The sequence below is a fragment of the Filicampus tigris genome, chromosome 6 (assembly GCF_054856515.1).
Source record: "Filicampus tigris isolate MCC_2025a chromosome 6, RoL_Ftig_1.0, whole genome shotgun sequence".
NCBI classification, from domain to species: domain Eukaryota; kingdom Metazoa; phylum Chordata; class Actinopteri; order Syngnathiformes; family Syngnathidae; genus Filicampus; species Filicampus tigris.
This window is the reverse complement of record NC_141222.1, coordinates 3,801,703-3,822,640: the sequence shown is the minus strand read 5'-3', so window position 1 is coordinate 3,822,640 and position 20,938 is coordinate 3,801,703. Positions and strand designations below refer to the sequence as shown.

General features: G+C 41.1%; 1 protein-coding gene across 2 annotated transcripts in view; it reads right to left on the bottom strand.

The window, feature by feature from the left end:
• The window catches only part of naa15b (N-alpha-acetyltransferase 15, NatA auxiliary subunit b), a 37,013-nt gene extending 21,893 nt beyond the window's left edge, over window positions 1–15,120 (bottom strand). Inside the window, exons 1-5 of one of the 2 annotated variants that reach the window (XM_086032289.1) lie at window positions 14,891–15,120; window positions 5,960–6,044; window positions 5,753–5,857; window positions 2,976–3,133; window positions 2,700–2,834 (exon numbers count right to left, since the gene is read on the bottom strand). In XM_086032289.1, the coding sequence (XP_085888415.1) occupies window positions 2,700–2,834; window positions 2,976–3,133; window positions 5,753–5,857; window positions 5,960–6,044; window positions 14,891–14,944 (537 nt within the window). In that variant the 5' untranslated portion in view covers window positions 14,945–15,120. Of the gene's footprint in view, window positions 1–2,699; window positions 2,835–2,975; window positions 3,134–5,752; window positions 5,858–5,959; window positions 6,045–14,601; window positions 14,754–14,890 lie in introns of those variants that run through there. The other variant, XM_086032288.1, reaches the window with a different exon arrangement.
• Window positions 15,121–20,938: the final 5,818 nt, after the last annotated feature.

Below are 20,938 nucleotides of genomic sequence, written 5' to 3'. Positions count from 1 at the left end.
CAAATCAGTATCTTTGACACTTCCGACATAATCACTTTGTTTCATGAAACATGTTACCAGAGCTGGGCAGTCGGGTCCGGCCGGACGCCCATTTTTAGGGCGGGTAGTCTGGGGGTGACAAGTTTTAAAAAAAGGCTGGACTAAGTAAGGCCGGAGGTGTATTTAAGTCTGGCCCACTAATTGGCCCTCGTGCGTGTGACGTGCTCGCGAGGCAGCCAAAAGTTCAACCTATTCAGCGAAATGTGCAAACGACAAAAATTGCCTCCGAACGCGTCAAATGCACTACTACTAACTGTGCGTACTTACTTGCATTGGGCACGTTCGGTCTGCAAAAAAATAAATACATTAAAAAAATAAAAAAAACACAGGACACAAACAGAGAGAACATAGGGGAAGCTAAGAAAAAAATGGAATAATTTTTTAACAAATGAAGATACAGGGCGAGGCTACAAGTTTTGGTGATAATGACTGCGAAAAGTAAGATACATTTTTAATAATATTCAAGTAAGCTACATTTTTCTTTCGCCGTTACTCATGACGCCGTTTTAGAAAAAAAAAAAAAAAATCAAAACACTCTAGCAGGTAAAAATGTATTTCACCCCACTTTTCCGCATCCATTTTTAGATATGTAACAGTATGATGACGATGATTTTTATGCAGTATTTCTATTCTTTATCACAGGCAAAAGCTGTAAGCATCTGTGCCGCGGCGGTGTCATGCATGAACGCAGTTTTTTTTTTTTTTTTTTTTTTTTGGATGGAGGGCCGGGCCGGAACGGGGTCGGGGCGGATAATTTTTATGAATAAGACCAGAGGGTCTAGGCAGGAAGGGTACCCAGGTCGCGGTTGGTGGACTGGGGTCTGACCGGCAAAAAAGGGTCAAGTGCCCAGCTCTGGATGTTACAGATATATTCCTATGCCTATTAGGACACACACACACACATATTAGCTGTTCTGATAAAAATGATGACAGTGAAGAATAATAAGTAAACATGGACTGCACTTATTAATCTCTCAACTTCTCATATATGATATGTATTGTACACGTGGACTGCACATATTAAAACACTCACTGAACTTAACATATAGAAGGATAAATAAATAAAACATACATGTATAAAATCAAAGCTTATCCAATCTGCAGTTAGAAACACATGCCCGGCAGGAAAAGTAAGATAGACTATACAAAGGCGCTACTTTTTTCCTAGGTTTTGAACCATGCGGCTTATAGACCGGTGTGGCCTGGGGATTTTTCTTTGACCTGTAGGGGCGGTCCAGCCGGAATTACAACACAATTGCCATTAACAGGATGTGAATGCAGGTGGAGGAGTTCAACAGGCGAGGGCGCTACGCATGAGTTTATGAATTACGTGGTATGCGGAAGGGGATCTAACAAACTGGAGTGGCAGCGGCACGTAAAAGCTCTGTATTTGTCGATTCAAAAACATGTTAAAATGCAAGAAATTGGCGGGGCTTTACAAGGATAAATTAGACAGTGAAGCCAGAGACCGATATCTTGCAAAAATAGAAATTATAAATGGTCTGGATCCCTACAGAATTCCCAATACTGAGTGAAGCTACGAACTGGACCTACTTCCTAATTTGTGTGCGCCGGATATTTTCGCGTAACTTGTGTGTAGTGTGAGTGCCTACACTTTGGAGCAATTTAAATATTATAAATCTTTAGCCTCTCATGTGCAATTTACAAACGGGTAGGTGCAGAACCTGCATATGAGGAAGGCGGCGAACAATAACGCCATCATTCAGACTAAGGTGTGTTTGGTGGTTGTTGTAGATCATTTTTGTCTTTTCTGTCGACTGAAAATGACATTACAACTGCTCAGGGCTGAGTTAACGACCAATCACTGCTGACCTGTTTTCTGAAGCTGAGCCATGATTGGTCGTTACCTGAGCCCTGAGCAGTTGTGATGTCATTTTCTGTCAACAGAAGTGACAAAATGGCCGCCCCCTGATAATCGCAAAAAGGGGTCGACTTTAAGCTACACAAACCAATGTACTTATTTCCTTTTTAACAGTGTATGTGATCGTTGAGCATTCCTTCTCTCCTTTTACCTCACTCACTGAGTGCATGCACGTATGTGACTAAAAGAAAGCAAGAGGATTCTAAACATTTTTAAATTATCGCTATGAAACTGTACAGAGAATACTCTCGCCCAAGACGGAAGGTTGTTTATGGTGAAATGTTTTCATCTTACAGCCGATAACCAAGCCATCCGTTTTCGTTTTGACATGTCCGAAACGAGGGTTCCCTCGGTCTTCCGCCAAGCAGGAAACCTATAAAAACTCAGCCTGTTGTTAAATTTTTGCGATAGTGGGTGGCATTGCTGCACCCCCTAACACAGCAACGGTTCACCATGTTTATATATTTCTGCCATCTAAATCAAGGGAGAAACACAGCGAGCAACAACAGTAGTCACGTCGCCTCCAGTGCGCTCCCAATATACTACCCCGGTAGCGACGTCAGCGATGACGCGCCATGCACGGGCCCTATTTTTCAACATAGATAGGTGCAGCTTATGTGTGTGTGTTTTTTTTTTTTAATAAAGTGGGTGCGGCTTTTATAAAGGTGCGCCTTATAGCCCTAGTTCATATCACTCGATACTGTACTACGGATGAAAAGGACAAGCTGACAGATATTAAGCACTACACTCTGAGCTTATTTACAAAAGAATGCCAAACCTGTTGTGTTTTCCTGAACTCCTCAATGATCTTTGCTGCCATCTCATAGTCTTCCAGGAGATGATAGGCAATGGCATAGCCGATCCAGGAAGCTCGCTGAGCGGGGCGCAGCTGCAACAGCTGGTACCGTGTCTCCTACAGGAACAAAGAGGACCACAGGTTTAACGGTCTTTACAGCAGAACTAGCAGTCTTATGATTTGTTACTTGAAGAGACTCAAGTAATTAAACCTTACACTGTTGGAATTTCTACTAAGCTTTTGCTCTGTGTTACTTACCCGGTAGCCTTCCAGATCTCTCATCTGAATCTGCAGCAAGGACAGATCTCTGAGGATCTGGAGGTTGTCCTTGTCCCACTTTAGCGCGTTTCGGTAACACTTGATGGCCTCATCGTATTTCTTATCAGAGCGCTGTAATAAACCATATACGTGCCAGCCTGGGAGGCACAGGAAGTTAAGGAACATGTACAGGAAGTGAGTTATGAGTATTTTAAAGTGTAAAATATAGTTTGGATAAACGTAACAGGAAGTCCGCCATTTTGACTTTATTTTGAAATTTTGGACTATTCTAGAGGTCTTATCTTAATTCCTCCTAGAAATTTTATCCGATCGTTTTCAAACTTTTGGTGTTTCATCTAAACATGTTTAAGATGAAAAGTTATTGGAAACATTTTATTTCATCGAACGCTGTTGCCTGTTTATAAAGAAAAATGATGCTGTTTTTGAGGGTCCAAACCTGGGCGCAAACTCGTGAAACTCTGCACACACATCAGACCTGGCATGACAATAAATATTTTATAGATTTCTTGTGCTCTTTGACAAAAATTGCTCTAGAGCACCCCTACAAATATTTAACGAAGTGTTGCCGGTTCAACGTTTCACATAGATCTATGGAAATTGGGAGGCATACGTAACAGCCCAACGCCAACAAAAATGTCTTGGAGTCATGTGCTAAACCCAACAGGAAGTCCACCATGTTGACTTTATTTTAGAATTGGACGACATTTTTGGCCTTTTATAGAAGTCATATTTTAACAAACTCCTCATAGAGTTTTTTTTTGATTGCCTTCAAACTTTCATCTGAATGTTTCATCTAAACATGGTTAAGATGAAAAGTTTTATTGAAAGTAGGGATGTGCACGACTAGTCGTTTAACCGTCTACGATTTATTTAACGTTTAGTATTTTACTAGTCGGTTAAACGCTGCATTAAAAATCATGCATCTTGTTCCTCATGCCTCTGCCTCTGTCAACAAGCTGAGCACCAAGAGAGAGAATTGCTTCACCCCCACCCACACCTCGCCCGCACGCACGCACACATCGTAGGGGGCGGGGACTCTAAGTTTGAGGAAGAAAAGTCAATTCTGAAGATGTCGAAGCTACCACGAAAAACAAAGGCACCGTTTGAGAGTATTTTGATGCAGCAGATGACAACAAGGTCGTCTGTAGGCTTTGTAAGCATAAACTCGCTTACAACCACTCTCCCGGAGCGACGAGAAACCACATCCAAAGTAAATCTCGATGTGAACATGCAGGTCGATGGCGGCGGGGCCAGTCAGACGAGCAAAAGAGCGTTTGTTCCAGCCAGGCGCTGCGATGCTCACCGCACAGCAAAGATTACCCAACTAATTTGTGAAATGACGCGATAAGCTGCCGCTTTCTTTTGTTGAGGGCAGACTGTTCGAAAAATTAATGCTGTACATCGAGTCTGAGTACGTGGTGCCAAGTCGCAAAACAATAACGCCCCAACTCGAGAGTAGCCATAACCAAATGAAAGAGGAGATACAACGAGCGTTTGAGCGCGTCAGCTATGTGGCCAAAGCCTTAACTACAGACGGATGGACGTTCATAGCCACCGAATCTTACATGACTATGACGTGTATAACGTATGTGGACAAAGGACATCTCCGCAGCTGTGGGCGTCATGCGCCTTGGAGCAAAGACACGCAGCTGAAAACATGGCTGCTCTCCTGTGGAGTGTGATGGGTACGTGGGCACTAGAAAATAAAGCCGTCGCCTGTGTGCATGATAATGCACCTAAGACCCTGCTGGACTGGGAGTCGGTACCATTACTCATTGCATTATTCATAATAAATGCCATGCATTGCATTGGCAAATGTATCAGAAATGTATTTCTCTTTCAATTGTTCAATTGAAAGTCAACCCAAACATATTATTTTTAAGAATATATTCCCAACAGGCCCACTAGTTGAAACACGGCATTCTACTTAATTTTGCGTTTGTGGAATATAAATTACGCAGCAAAATCCACTCGTTTTTAGCCATCTATGGGGGCGACCATTTTGACTTCTGTCGACTGAAAATGACATCACAACTGCTCACAACGACCAATCACGGCTGACCTGTTTTCTGAATCTGAGCCGTGATTGGTATATTAACTTTGTATATTCACTGGGCTTTGGCAAAATAACGAGGAATGACGAGGAAAAAGTAAGCAACACGCATGGTGAATGCCACTACAAGATCTTCTCAGTCTCTGAGTAAAGCGTACGGAGATTCTGTAATGTTCATTTCAATGACTTTTTTTGTAAAGGAAATATTTACTGAATTAACAGAGTTGGAGAGATAATTGTGCATTAACGTAAATCCAGGTAGACAATTAATTGTGATTTTGACCCAAATTTCCCAGCACTACAAATTTACTGTATGTTTTGATCATGAGTATGATATCCATTTTCAATAGACCTAATCATGTTCAGGGTCACAGGGAAGCTGGAGTCCATCCCAGTTGACGGAGGGCGAGGGGCGGGCTACACCAAAATCACAAGGCGCTGATACACAGCCAGACAACCATTCATGCGCGCATTTACATCGACAGGCATTTTTTCTCTTCAACAGGACCCTTATATAAACACGCAACACAGCTCAACACAGAAAGGACAAAGCTGAAATTTGAACCCTGTTGAAGAGCCAAACTGTGTTACTGTGAGGCTCATTGCCACGGGAGCCTGAATTTGAGACACTAATAGATTCAGTGAACATAAAGCCACCAACCTTTTAGCAAATGAATTACATTTGAAAAGTAATTAAGGATACAGACGTGACTCTTGAGGTCATTGCGCAGGCCTCTTCTCACCAGGTCGTAAGCATCTTCCTTCTTCCCCAGACAGTTTAGGGTCAAGCCCTTCATAGCCAGGGTTTCTGCAAAGGACAACAAGCTGCTGAACAAGAGCTACCAGCCATGAACGAGGACCATTTTGATTTATGCATCCTTACAGCCACACATGCACTTTGGCTACAAACCTCCATGCTCTGCAAACTTGGGGTTGGACAGGATTTGTTTGCAGAACTTGAGTCCATTTCTGTACTGCTTGTGCTCGTAACACCGCTGTTAAAAGAGGTGAGGAAAAGAAAACAGTGAGATCACATGAGCACATAAAACAACAAAGGGGAGGGTTATCACTTTTTTACTAACTATTACTGTCAAGAAAATGAGGACAATAGTAAATGTCAGTCAACTTCAGTGTAGTTTCTGACTTTCTCTTGGAGCTTGTTCGTTTGTTGTGACTATTTGCACAGGCATACAGGCACGCACCGATAGGGTCACAGCTAAAGCCTTAATGTCAGACCCTGCAGGGACAGGACAAATGATTATATTGCAATATTGCAATATTGCCCAAACACCACAGGTTTGTGAGTCATGGTATCACTGTTTTTTTTGTTTTTTTTTAAAGAACAGTTTTTATGTCGGAGCGTGTGTGTGAGGGAGTGTCAGTCAAATAAAAACGTATCAGTGCAAAGTTGTCAAGCGGTGAAATATCAAGAGGATGAATTCGGCCGTATGTTTCGAACCAAAAGCCAGACGAAAAGCTGTTGAAACACCAAGTGGTAAGGCCTGTTGGGGCTTGATATGACGTCATAAGTCCGCATTATCTTACTTTTCCTACCGGGTGGAATGTTACTAAGTGGAGATCGGGTAATCTTTAATTTTATACATGACCAGTATGTTTTGTATATTTATCTGTCTATATGTTAACCCATTAAGTCCGGGAGCGCATAACCGCGTTTCTACCACTAGAGCCGGGAGCGCTGTTGCGCCTTTCTACCTTTCAAACCGGGGGAGCGGATATGTCACCGTCCTTTTTTAATCCAATTCTCCGTCTCTTAGCCAACTTAATGCATCAGAATATACATGCAAATTCCACGACACCATCCTGTGACGGTGTCGTGGAATTTTTTCGAGCCGTAGGTATGCTAATGGCGGACGTTGATTGCCGGGAGCTCTGATTAAAGTATGTAACGGCAGTGATATATAGACGACGTGCACGAACAGTGGAACCAGTCGAACGTGATATGTGGTTTGTAGACAATTACGATATTGACGTCTTTTTAACAGAATAAAGTATGGAAATTACCACTCTATTTTTTTTCAATTAAAATAGTGCTTCTCTTGCACTGACACGTTATTTTTACATCTTCGATTGAAACAGTAAATAATAAATTATGCCTGTGTGAAAGCCACATCTTAGCTCTTTAATTCTTTTGGAATTAATTAATCTGCTACAGGGGTTGAGATATTAATCATTTTGAAGTGTTGAATGATCATCAATACAATCAGAAGACAGGCCAGTCTATTTAAACAACTTTTTTAGCATACAGTTGACCCCCACTATTCGCGGGGGATTGGGACTGCACTGGACCACGAATAGCCAGAATTCGCATAGAACTGACACCCACTGAAATGCATTTTGGGGAACATTAAACCCTAAAAATTCTCCCGAAAGGGCTGATAAACATTCAACACATGGAAGACCTGGACCAAAAAAACAAAACAGAATAATTGAAAATCTTGAAAAAAAAAAGTACATACTGAGAAACATTGGATTACTAATGATGGCAGCACAGAACGTCAATGGAGTGAAGGAGATTGTGTTTGCTATAATGTCTTATTTTGCGCAATGATGATCAATGATGTCAATGATGGATCTGCGATCACTGATTTTGAATAAAAAATGAACTTCGAAAAATTTGTGTTGCTAAAACTCTGGTTAAATGGTTGGTATTCCTAAAGATTATTTGAAGCACTGTTGTATTCAATTTAATTCTTTGGACATGATTGTATTCTTGAGAATAAATTGTACAACCGCATATTTTGATTAGGACTTTTTCTGGCCACTGGATATTTGTGTTTCATTTTATTTTTTTGAATTCATTTTATTGTGTGCACTATACAGAAAATATGTAGTTTATGAACACATGGAAAACAGCCAATAGAAAAATTGTAATTAGTTTCATATAATTTTAAGGAAAAACATTATATTGGGTCTTGCGATATAATTTCTTAAACCACCGATTAATTGGTAATCAGTATTTTTTTTCCTGCCAAACATCGGAATCGGCATCAACCTCCCACTGCAGTGCATTGCATTTGTTAAGGCAAATAGTGATGTTTGTAGATAAGCGGAGTCACACACTCAAAGACCAACTGTGCAGCTGCATCGACTCATTCTTTTAATTAAGATGTATCTAAATAATGAACTGTACTGTAAGTGTATTGTTTACTATGCAAGAAATTATGTGTTAATATGCAAATCCACACACGGGCGCCTGTCTCAGTAATTACTATATCAACTTGCATGTTTGTTTACATACGTCATCAATATTCAGTATTGCCCCTATATGCAATATTCAGTTGCGCATAGAGGTGGGCGATATATATCGTCATCGATATCATCGTCAATCTTGCTTTCACGATGTGTAATTTTACATTATCGAGTATTAATACTGCCTCGAAAAGCGAGTGAGCCGACGGCCGCAAAGTACGAGGAAATGCTGAAAATCAGTGTGCATTGACAGCAGAGGAGGAGGAAGTGATAATCATTCGCCGAATCAGCAGGCAGGACCCAGTCACGTGACTCTGTCTGCACTGCAGCCGAGCTATGTTTCAAGTATGGAGGAGTGTCCAGCGGGGAATAATAGCAAGGCGCGAGTCCACGTCGTCGTAGTCTGTAAATGGTTTGGGGTTGACAAGACTGACATCGGTTGGAATAACATTCTTAGATGTGCCAAAACGGTCACATCGAAGAGCAATTCTGTTGCACCACGAGCCATATGGATTACGAGGACAACTTGGCGACCGCGCAAGCACACTAAACAAAAGCTTAAACACACACACTCAGAAAAGAGTCGCTGAGTTGAACCAACAAATATAAACGCATGCACGCACTCACTCACACACACACACACACACACTCAGTACTTTAGCGAGCAAGTCAAACGTGACATCCTGGATGGTCGGTTAACATTCAGTTTACACGCTTGTAATCCGCATCATTCATAACTAGCCTGTATTCCCGAGGAGTTTGTTGCACAACGTACGACGCAGCTTATTAGTGTGATGCCAGCATCCACCCAAACATGAATAAAGTCACAAGTCTCCATATCACAGCGATGAATGAGTGGGAAAATGCACTTTTCGGTAAATTGCAGTTTTGTTATTCAACTTTATTTTGAATACGGTGGCCAATATATGAGAACGGGTGTTGTCATGACGACGTCTTTTTTCTCTCTCGCTGGGTGACACTTCGTCACACGTCACAGATCAAATACATTTATTTCCCATTCTGATTGCTGTAGTTAACACCTTTTTCTCCTTCTGATTGCTCTAGTAGTTGGCAGTGGTACACCAGTACTTACTGCAGCTCAAAATGTCACATCATTATGGAATAACAGCAGAGACATTTCAATTACATAAATATTCCCAAAAAACAATGTACCGTATTCTCCGGGCTATAAGCCGCACCCACTCGATTTTTTCTTAGAACATTTCGAAAAAAGAAAAACCTTAAATAAGCCGCACCTTTATATAAGCCGCACCCATCTTTGTTGAAAACTTTTATATTTACTGCATACAGAACGATTATGAACTGTAAATGTACATGTGTGTACCTGAGCAGATTCTTTCCTAACAGTGCCTTTTAACACTGCAGCAACATGCTGATTAAAACAGAAGAGAACCAAGAGAAAATAAACAGTACTTATCTTCATTTCACTGCCGACTGCCGCTCCAGTTTGTCGGCTAATGTCCGCCAGACTACACCATCTATTGTTCTACTACATTCTACATATGCACCTGTCTTGTTTTATGTTAATAAAGTCAGACAATCTAACACACGACGTGCTAAATCAACAATAGCATTTCACATCGAAACAACAGAACAGACGCAACATCAGCCAATCGCATTCATGTGCACTTCATGGACCTCTGGGAAAACATAAAATCAAAGCATTACAGCACCTAATGCAATAACCTAGTCTATGGCGCCCTCGCCTGTTGAACTCTTCCATCTGCAGTCACATCCAGTTAATGGGAAATGTATTGTATTGAATTGTACTGTCAGTCTGGTTAGAGCGCCCCGAGCGGTGGAAGAAAAATCCACAGAATAGAAGCACCGCACTATAAACCGCATGACTCAAAATCTAGGAAAAAAGTCGCAGTTTATAGTCCGGAAAATACTGTAAGTCTATACATAATTTTTTGTACTTTATTGTTACATATTGTCATAGAATATCATTATGTTTTGCAGAAGCTGTATTAGCCATTTAAAATAGATGTTCACAAACACTGTCTATCCACAATTGGTCTATGAAGCAAGTGCATATTTAATATATTTTTTTTGTAGAATATCGTCAAATTATCGTTAAGAGTTTTTTGAAAAAAATATCGATATTTTTTTTTTTTGCCTAGTTGTGCACATTATAAATGCTTATCCAAGAGTTTGTGGACTCCAAGAAGCCTTTATTTTTTTTTATTTGTATCCCCATTTCATCCAGTAGAGTGACTTGGAGTAGTTGATGCAGTAAAGTTAAAGATCTAGAAGGGAATGAATGCTGTTGTACGATTTCACGCACCTGCATGTTCAGACATCGGTCTATGTCTACCTGTACTCATTTGTAAGCACACGCCATTTGATATTCATTTACTGTATATTTATATTAAGCACTGAATTATGGCTGAATTTTTCATTTGATAAGCCATTCAAAACAGTGTTTACTTTAACAAAAAATAACATGCAATTCTAGAAACAGATCTGTTTTGGATTTTCGTTATAACAGTGTTTTCATTTTTGTAAAATATTTTGAGTATTTCTTTCCTCCAGGAGTGCACAAACTACAGTGAACTCTAAATGTGAAAAAATTAATAAGTTAACAGTTAGCATATGGGTCTTGAGAAACAAGAATATATCAATTGTAAGCTCCCAAAAAATATTGTGAATCACTAATTGTCGAACTTAACACACAGTTCGTCTACAAATGCAAGTTGAAACTCTACCATGCAAAGAGAAATTCATAGGTCAACAACACTCAGAAACGCCACCAGATTCTCTGGGCCCGAGCTCATCTGAGAGAGACGGACACAAAGTGGAAAAGTGTGGGTGGTCTGACGAGTCCATGTCAAATTGGTTTTAGAAATCATGGATGTTGTGTCCTTGAGGAAAAGACCAATACAGATTGTAATGTGTAAAGTTCAAAAGCCAACATCTCTGATGTTATGGGTGGGTGCAAATTGTTGTAGTTTTTCTTAAAGTTTTACGCAACGGCCCAACTTGCAATGGAATTGGGACTAGTAAGTATGCATGTATGTACTAGTGTTGCTCAGATACCGATACTGGTATCGGCAAGTATCGGCATCGGCGAGTACTAACAATGATGCGCCGATGCTGGTTATTGATACTGGTATCATTCTTTGAACGCAGTGCGTACATTTGAGAGAAGCAAATGGAAGGAAAATAGAAGAGGAGCCTTATCCAAATGCACATGCATGTTAATATCTAGCCCATGTCTGACTCTCACCAGCACGAAGAGCTATGGAAATAGGCTATTTATTCAACACATGTATTCTGTGTGTATATGTTACAACAGATACTTTACAAGTAGGGATGGGACGAGACAAAAATCCCATGAGACGAGATGTCTCACGAGATTGAGTCCGCGAGAACGAGACGAGATTTTTTCTAAATTTCGAATATAAAAAAATACCTAATGTAATTTTTTTCAGTTTTCGAAATGTTTTTTATCGAACAGACTACAAGAAAATTAATCATCTAGCTATAAAGTGCAAATGCAAACAGGAGTCACTTTCGTTACATGCTCTCGATATTTCTGCAGTAACAGCTAAAGCTGAGATCTTTCCTGTTACTGAATACTTTGACAAAATCCAACTATGCTCGTGGGGCAGTAACTCAATTGTATATAGTGTTTTAGGTTTATTTATTGGCTTTATTTATTGATATTTTATATATTAGTTAATATTTATTGATATATTTATTAATAGATGTATCACTGCCTCTTATTGTTTTTTTTATTTATTGTATTGTTTTTAAAGTGATTTGTTACAGCTCTAGCTGTTATGAAATGCGCTATATAAATAAAATTGTATTGTAGAGTTCAACTTGTTTCTCAGTCGATCTTCAACAAGAGGAACATCACTGCGTCTGTGTGAAGACTTCTGCAACTCGTCGTAGTTGTGGGCTCCTCAGAGCTGCAGATACGGCACCCCGCTGCTCTAGATCGCGGGCCATCATGTCCAAAGAGTTGTTCTAGCGCGTGATTACGTCCATAATTAGTTTGTGCGCGGGCAGTTCGAGGGGGCTTTGTTTAGACGTCAAAAGTGCTGCTGCTGTTGGCCATCGGTGAAAAAAAATACTATACGCTTGACACGTCTAAACAAACATGATACGCGGTCAACTTTGGACCAGCTGCACTAGCCTTGCCTGCACGATAAGCACTTAATGTGTGGCCCAAAGCAAGCCTCATGTATCGCCACATCCATGTTGCGAGCGTTGTCGGTCACAACAGCAACTCCGTGATTTGGCCTCGGAAGTTCCCATTCGGTGACAGCTCCTTTTAGGACATCTGCTATATTCACCCGGACTCCAAAACACCGTCAAAAGAAAATAGATAAATAGATAAAATAAATCTCGTGGCGTTCTAATCCCCGAGAGATCTCGTAGCACGAGATCTCGTCCCATCCCTATTTACAAGTGATGATTTAAATATGAATAATTTTACATAAGTTCAAGTGAGTATGCAATTCTTTAGAATTACAACAAAAATAGCGCTTATATTTTGATTTTTCAAACGGCAATGTATCATACAGTATCGGCATCGGCCAATACTGCACAGGCAAGTAGCGGAATCGGTATCGGGACCAAAAAGTGGTATCGGAACAACAGTAGTATGTACATAGGCATGTATATTTACTTGGAGTGAAACAAAAACCGGTGAGAACTGGAAAATCGTTTTTTTTTTTTTTTTTTTTTTTTTTTTTTTTAAATCGAACGGAACCGAATCGTTCTGCTTTGAAATACATCAAGATACGCATTGAGTCGTCTTTTATTGGAGATATATACCTTTGAAGGAAATAGCCCATTTATGGTACTGACAAGTTCATTCAATTGTATGTATAATGACAACAAAAACGTCACTGCATCGTATCCTCTCGAATTGAGTTGTGCCATATTTAATCGATTCAAATTGTCCCACTTTCAAACCGTCCTTGAACCATTTCGCACCCCACATATCGAAAACCAAATTGAATCGTCTTTTGTGGAAGGATGTATCCCTAATATTTACAGTATACATGTAGTATATACTGCACTGGTACGGCTCATGTACAGTTGTTACATCCGTAATGTGGTGTTGCCATGTATCATTTTGAATTGGAACACAACCAGTGGCCTAACACTGACCTCTAATGAAAACTATTTGCTGAACCCCGTACACTGTGTGGCAGTTCAGTCGGTTTTGGCCGCATTGTTCAGTAGGCAGCTGGTTATGTAAAGCTCTACTTTTACCAGTCTTGGTTTGTTTTGTTTTTATTTCCTCAAGTATCTGTATCTTCTACTTAAGTACGGTGTGTGAGTACTTTTGCCACCTGTTAATAACAAGCAATAACTACTACTATTACTACTACTAATATTGATAATTCAAAAACACAAAGACTTAACATAAAAACGGAAATCTACTTCCATCCATCCATCCACTATCTGATTTAAAGAAAATTACCAATAATATTCAAAGTGAAGTTGATGTTCGTATTGACTTTTTCCTTTTGAGTCAGAAATCTGTTCTGGGCAAAGAATTGCAAACAGTTACTTTGAATAGAATCTCAAAGTTGGCTGGATTTGCTACTCGATGATAGTGAACTCAACTGTGACATGGACGTCAAACTGGAACGTTCCGACTGTTTAAACCTAAGGAGCATGCAGTCAAGCTCTCAAGCCATGTTGTTAACCAAATGCTCGACACCCTTGCCAGTCGGCGAATGACAGCGTACACGTCCAGCTAAAGTCGACTACACTATATACACGGACACATTCGCTATGACTTGACAGAACAAAGTCGCGTACATTCCGCAGACGACGAACGTACAACACAGACAGCTCGAAACATGGATCGGGGGCGAGGGCATGGGTGGTAGCTTGCTAGCTGCCAAAGTACAGCGGGCAGGCCCGAAGGTGCTACGGATTTGCTGACACTATCATGCCGGGGATAACTCAATTCGCTCTAACGTCACTCTCGGGTCACACTTGAACCGAAAGCTAGACTACGTTAAACACCACGCGGCGACGTTTATGCCACAAAGTCCAAGCCTCGTATTGCAAACAGATGAAGAGCGACAAATTGTTGAATTAAGATACCGAGCTATTGCTAACATGAGCCTATTAGCGAACGTCACGTTTCTGTAGCGGTTAACATGTTTACAAGTTAGCCACGCCGCCACTCAAACAAACCACGAAAACACGTTAAACGTCGCTACTGAGCATCTACCGAACAAGTCAGAGCAAAACCACCAAGACCTATTCCACACAGTTGCACCACGCGACAAACTCTTAGCTTTCATTAGCTCGATAGCCACTCTTGGACCAAGCGTCCTTTCCTACCTAACTGGTGATGTCTGACACATAACACTTAGACGTTGCTTGCACTTGATCCGTGCATTTGGAACATTTTTCGACGAAATGTCTAGCAATTGGCGGTCAGCGTCTCAACAAAGCAACGGCCAACCATTTTGGTCCCAAGTGACAGCGATGTTCAGGGCCGGGCTAGCTAACCCATTCAATGATTCCATTTTGCTAGCTCATGTGCTAACAGCCCGAGTGCCACCGGTGGCTCTGTAAACTCGCCAGTACTCCCGCTCAACATAATGCCACTTCTAAGAGAGCAACTCACCAAAATCCTCTTAAAGAGAGCGTTCTCTTTTGGTGGTAAAGTAACTGTCGGCATTGTAGCAGCAGATGAGATCAGTTCCCCCTCGACCTCAGCACATGTAACGTTAGCTAATGCTAGCGCGAACAGGCAAGACGAGTAGAGCCAAGTGACGGACGGGCCCGGCTTGCTTGCCCGAGGCGCCCCAGTTCGATTGCTCGGCTTTCTGCCTTCGTCTGTTTCCCCTGACGCACCGACGGAAACCTGACACCTTCAAAATGGCGGTAACTGTCGCTTGTGCTTGATACGCCGACCACTTTCGGAGACACATTTTTGTAAACACGAACATTTCTGCCTGGTGCCGAACGTACAGCCGAAATGAACGTGGACATGTTGCGTTGCTGTTGGCGCTTTTTCAACATTGGACCTGTGACATACCACATTAATCGTTGAAAAAATATAAAAGGCCATTTGTAGGTATTTTGACCATTTGTCATTATTTTGTTTATTTATTCATTCATTACAAATTGGGGGTATGTTAGTAGTTAAAAAATGTTTGCTTTACTCAAACATATACTAATAAATAGCACAATTGCAGCAACAGATTGTAGTGGTCTCTTAACTTTTTTCATAGCACTGGGAGAAAATTATTATTTATACAATTATTGTATATAAATATAATTATTTATATATGATATGAATATAATTAGTTGTTATATATAAATAATATATAATATAATAAAGAGAGACGCTGACGAGTGAGTGTAGAATAAGATTCCAATTGAAGAATGTTTTATTTCCATCCCAATTCCAATCAGGATCCCGACCTCATCACAGTACAGAAACAGCTCTTATCAAAGTAGTAAATGACATAAGATTGAACACTGACGCAGGGAAGGTGTCGGTGCTTAGTCTTATTGGATCTCAGTGCAGCATTTGATACAATTGATCATAACATACTGTTGAACAGGTTGGAAACTTGGGTGGGATTAAATAGAACAGTCCTAAAATGGTTTAGGTCTTACTTAGAGGAAAGAAGTTACTTTGTGACCATTGGAAGTTTTGAATCAGATCGGAGGGCCTTGACATGTGGGGTTCCTCAAGGGTCAGTCCTTGGGCCCCTTCTGTTCAGTCTGTATATGTTACCTTTGGGTCAAATGCTTCAGAACACCAATGTTGCCTATCATAGTTATGCAGATGAGACCGGGAGAAACGTATCCATGCTTTCATTTCCAGTAGAGTTGATTATTGTAACAGTCTTCTTACAGGTCTCCCTCAAAAGAGTATAAAAAAACTACAGCTCATTCAGAAACAAAGAGATCGGAACATATTACTCCAGTCCTAAAAGCTTTACACTGGCTCCCAATTAAGTGTAGAATAGATTTTAAAATGTTGCTACTGGTCTATAAATCACTGAATGGTTTGGGTCCTGAATACATTCATGAAATGTTGATTGAATATAAACACTGTAGGGCTCTGAGATCTGCAGACTTGGGTCAATTAGTGGAACTGAGGGTTCAAGGTAAACATGGTGAAGCTGCATTTAGCTGTTACGCTGCACGCAAATGGAATAAGCTGCCAACAGAAGTGAAGTCAGCCCCGACTAGAAATGCTTTTAAATCCAGGTAAAAAACGTTGCTTTTTTCTCATACCTTTGATTAAGGTCCTCTAGACAATTTTAATATTTAAAAAAAAATTCTTTTAGATATTTTAGAAACCCACTTTTATTTCTTTACTTTGAAATGTTTTTAAAGTTTTCTGCTAATGTGCTTAAATGTTGTAGTTTTGTTGGTTGCTTTTGTTTTCTCTACTTTGCTTTTGAAATGTTGTTAACTGTTGTGTTTGTAAATGCTTGTAGGGGTTGTCTTTGCTTGTGTTAGTTGTCTTGTGTATGAAATGTGCTATATAAATAAAACTGCTTTGCCTTGCCTTGCCTTATGTTCAAACCGATTAACTGCTGTACAGGCTTCAACCGTAATTGCACACTTCCACCCTGTAACCTCGAGATGGCGCCATCACGACAAATAAAAGGTGAACCCTCATTGCCGCACACAGTGACGAAATTTGATGCTGATCATGTGCCAGCAAGTCAACATGCAGTGCACTACCATCAGACTGTACGAGGGGATCATCTAAGTACGTATATGTAGATTATGTAAATACATTGAAAAATAGACATCGGGTTAAAACAGGCAAACGGAGACCGAGCGCTGATCTGACATTCAGATACATGTTTATTAAGTAATGAAACAGAAAGATAAAGCCATCCAATTGCGATAAGACAACTTTAAACAAGTGAGTCTAGGAGAGGAAGATTAAGGAAGAGAGAGGGAGACAGAGAGAGACACTTTTGTGTTGTTTTATTCATGGTAGGAGACAGCTTGGGCCTTGCTCTGCTGTTATCTGGTGGCCTCCTACTCCTACACCACAACAATGGCTCCTGCTACCACATTCATCACCTTGACACCGCACACGCACACCCTCCCCCAGCATCCGCATGTGCCGTTCCACTTTGGTCCACCTACAGTACATTTCCTCACCTTATTAGCCTGCGAGAGAGCGGGGGGGAAGAGAGAGAATGATCTCCTAACTCATCTCCCCCTCTTTGCGACACATCATTTGCCGTTGTGTATTGAAGTCATAACAGTGCCTCTGGAGTGGGGGCTGAGCCGATGGCCTGTGTTAGAAGCGTTTGCCTACAGGAAGATAGCGGCCGCCATTAGTTCGGACTCACGACCGCCTCCATGTCCGCATTGCTGACGGTCCACTGAGCCGCCAGCTGCAATTCTCTGCATGATGAGATCCTTTGCCCCCAGCACTTGACTAAAATTTCCTTCCAAAAGGACACCTTTCTCTTATAGATCAAGCAATCCATCCGTCCATTTTCTACACTGCTTAAACTGATAAAAGCCACAGGTGAGCTGGAGCCTATCCCAGCTGATTTGGGAGAAGCGGCGGGTTACACCCTGTGCTGGTTACCAGCCAATCACATGGCACATACAGTGCCTTGAAATAGTCTTCCTACCCCTTGAGCTTTTTCACATTTTGTAACCTTACAATCACAAACGTGAGTGTATTTTGTGGAGATTTTCTGTGACAGTCCAACACAAAGTAGCACATAATTGTGAAGTGGGACGAAAATTATGTATGATTTTCAAACTTTTAAGTGAATTTAAATCTGAATAGTGTGGTGTGCATTTGTATCCGCCTCCTGTACTGTGATACCTCTAATAACAATCCAGTGCAATCAATTGCCTTCAGAAGTCGATTAATTAGTAAATAAAGCTCACTTGTAATTTACTCTCAATATGAATACACTTGTTCTGTGAAGGCCTCAGCAGTTTGTTTGAGAACACTTGTGAACAACAGCATCATGAAGACCAAAGAACTCACCAGACAGGTCAGCGATAAAGTAGTGGAGAAATTTAAATCATGGTTTGATCATACATTTAAACAAAAAAATCTCTATCTAATATTTGAGAATCTCAAGGAGCACTGTTCGAGCCATCATCCTAAAATTGGAAAATTATGGCACAACTGCAAAATTACACTTAAAAAACAACCCCGCCCCCTCCAAAAAAAGGCAAAAAAATGTTGCTGTTTTTTTGTTAAGTGACTGTGCATTTATAAAGTACAGCCAACACCCGCATATTCACAGATTTTTCTTTTTTTCCCCCAATATTATTTTAAATGATATTGGGTTTTTTTCATGAGTTTTTCCCCCGCATTCTGCCCACATTTTTTTGTGGAAAACGTATAATGAATGTTTACCAGCGTTTTTTTGAAAAAAAAAATCTCCAATACATTTCTGCGGGCGGCACTCACACGCAAAATTTTCGCTATTTGCGAGCCGGCCCGCTCCTTACGCACACGAGGCCCCATCTGCGCTCGTCGCCATTCACGTTTAGTATTCCCCCATCTGAGCCTGCTGTGCAAGGACATTTTTGAGCACAGATGACGCTGCGCCGCCATCGTCGCTGACACGGCTGTTATCCACGCCGCATGCGTTCTTCATACACCAAATACGGTGGCGCCCAGTCAGTACATTTCGGAGGCTCAATTTTTGCTGACCTGAAAATTGACCAGTTCTTATATTGTCCAGTAGGCTTTCCGGCGCCTCCCAACACTTATGCAGTATGTTGTCCCGTTTGCTTTGGAGCCTTCCACTCTTCCATCTAGTGGCAGTGGATCATCATCACCATGATTATTCCCCTCATTGTTAGCATCACTATCCATGTGGACATCAGTATTTTCACCATCTTCTTTGCGTTGTTGTGGACCTACAGCACCAGTTGTTTCACTGTGGACAACATTAGGCTTTCTTATCCTTGAGTGGTGAAATACCACCACTCCACTTGTCCAGGCACAAGTCCAGGTTCTCTCCATTCACCGCGGTGTATCCTTCTGTAAAACACCTTGTCCCCAGTTTCATGCTGGGGGCACATTTGCCCGCTATCCGTTGCAGAATTTTAGTGTTCTCAATATCAACATTTCCAGCAGTCATATGCAGTCTTGAGTGTATCATCTGAAGCATGATGGAACTGCTTGTGAAGTTTGCGCTTTTGTTCTGTAGTCCTATTTTCTGTAATAGTTCAATAGTTCACGCTGTCCTCGTGGGACTTCCCGTCATCGATGTCTGGGGGTAATCTGTAGTTGTTAGCTGCAGCCATCCTATGCTACCATGTTTATTTCCAATAATAGAACACATTCAGGATGTTTTGTTCATTTATTTGTTGCTCTCGCAAACTGCACACTCAACGTCAACATTGTGCGCCCCCTTGCAACAGGTTGACAATTGCCGCAAATAACAGAATAAACGCACCGACAAATTAGAAACTTCAAATTTTGTCCTCAATACAAAGCATGTACGATGGGAAACTAAGACTGCTCATCATCCTGGAACACATCATCCCCACTATGAAACATGGCGGTGGCAGCATCATGCTGTGAGGTTGCTTTTCTTAGGCAAGGATAAGGGAGCTGGTTAGAATTGAAGATGGATGCAGCTAAAGACAACCTGCGTCAGGCTGCAAAAGACCGGAGATTGGAAAAGAGATTCATCTTCCACCGAGACAATGACCGTAAACATAAAGCCAGAGCTACAGTAGAATGCTTTTGATACAATATTCATGTGGTAGAATGGCCAAATCAGAGTCCAGACCCATTGAGCATCTGTGACTTGAAAATTGCGGTTCACAAATGTTCTCCATCCAATCTGGATGAACTTGATCTTTTGTGACAAAGACAAATGGGCAAACATTTTAGTGTCTAGATGTGCAAAGCTGGTAGAGACAAACCCCAAAAGAGAAAGGTGACTACAAAACATGATCACAGAGAAGCTGAATACAAATGCACACCACATTTTTCAGATTTTTATTTGCCTAAAATTTGGAAAATGGATCATTTCCATTCCATTTCACAATTGTGTGCTACTTTTTGTAGGTTGAGCATATGAAATCGCAATCAAAAAACATTGATGTTTGTGGCTGTAAGGTGGCAAAATATGAACAATTCAAGGGGTGTGAATCATGGGCGGAGCCAGAACGTGGCTAATGGGTGTGCCTGGAGAAATCAGGGTGGGCCTGAATATTTCTCTCACTGAGCACAATTCTCCTATCCCGACACATTGTCCATCCATCCATTATCTACACCGCTTGTCCTCACAAGGGTCGCGGGTGTGCTGGAGCCTATCCCAGCTGTCTTCCGGCAGTAGGCGGGGGACACAAAGAATTGGTTGCCAGCCAATCGCCAATCGCAGGGCACACAGAGACAAACAAACATCCGCACTCACAATCACACCTAGGGGCAATTTAGAGTGTCCAATCAACTTACCAACTCACAGACGTGCTAACCAGTCGACCACCGTGCCGCCCCCCGACACATTGTATATTCAAATAAAATGACAAAGTTCAGATCTTCCTTAATTATGCCATTCTTAATATTCAATAAAATAAAAAAAACACAACAAAACACTATTTCAAAAATAATTTAAGAATTTACAAAAAAATTTAAAGTATATATATTTTTCATAAATCTCAGTCTGTCAATCTGGGTGGGCCTGCGCACACCCAG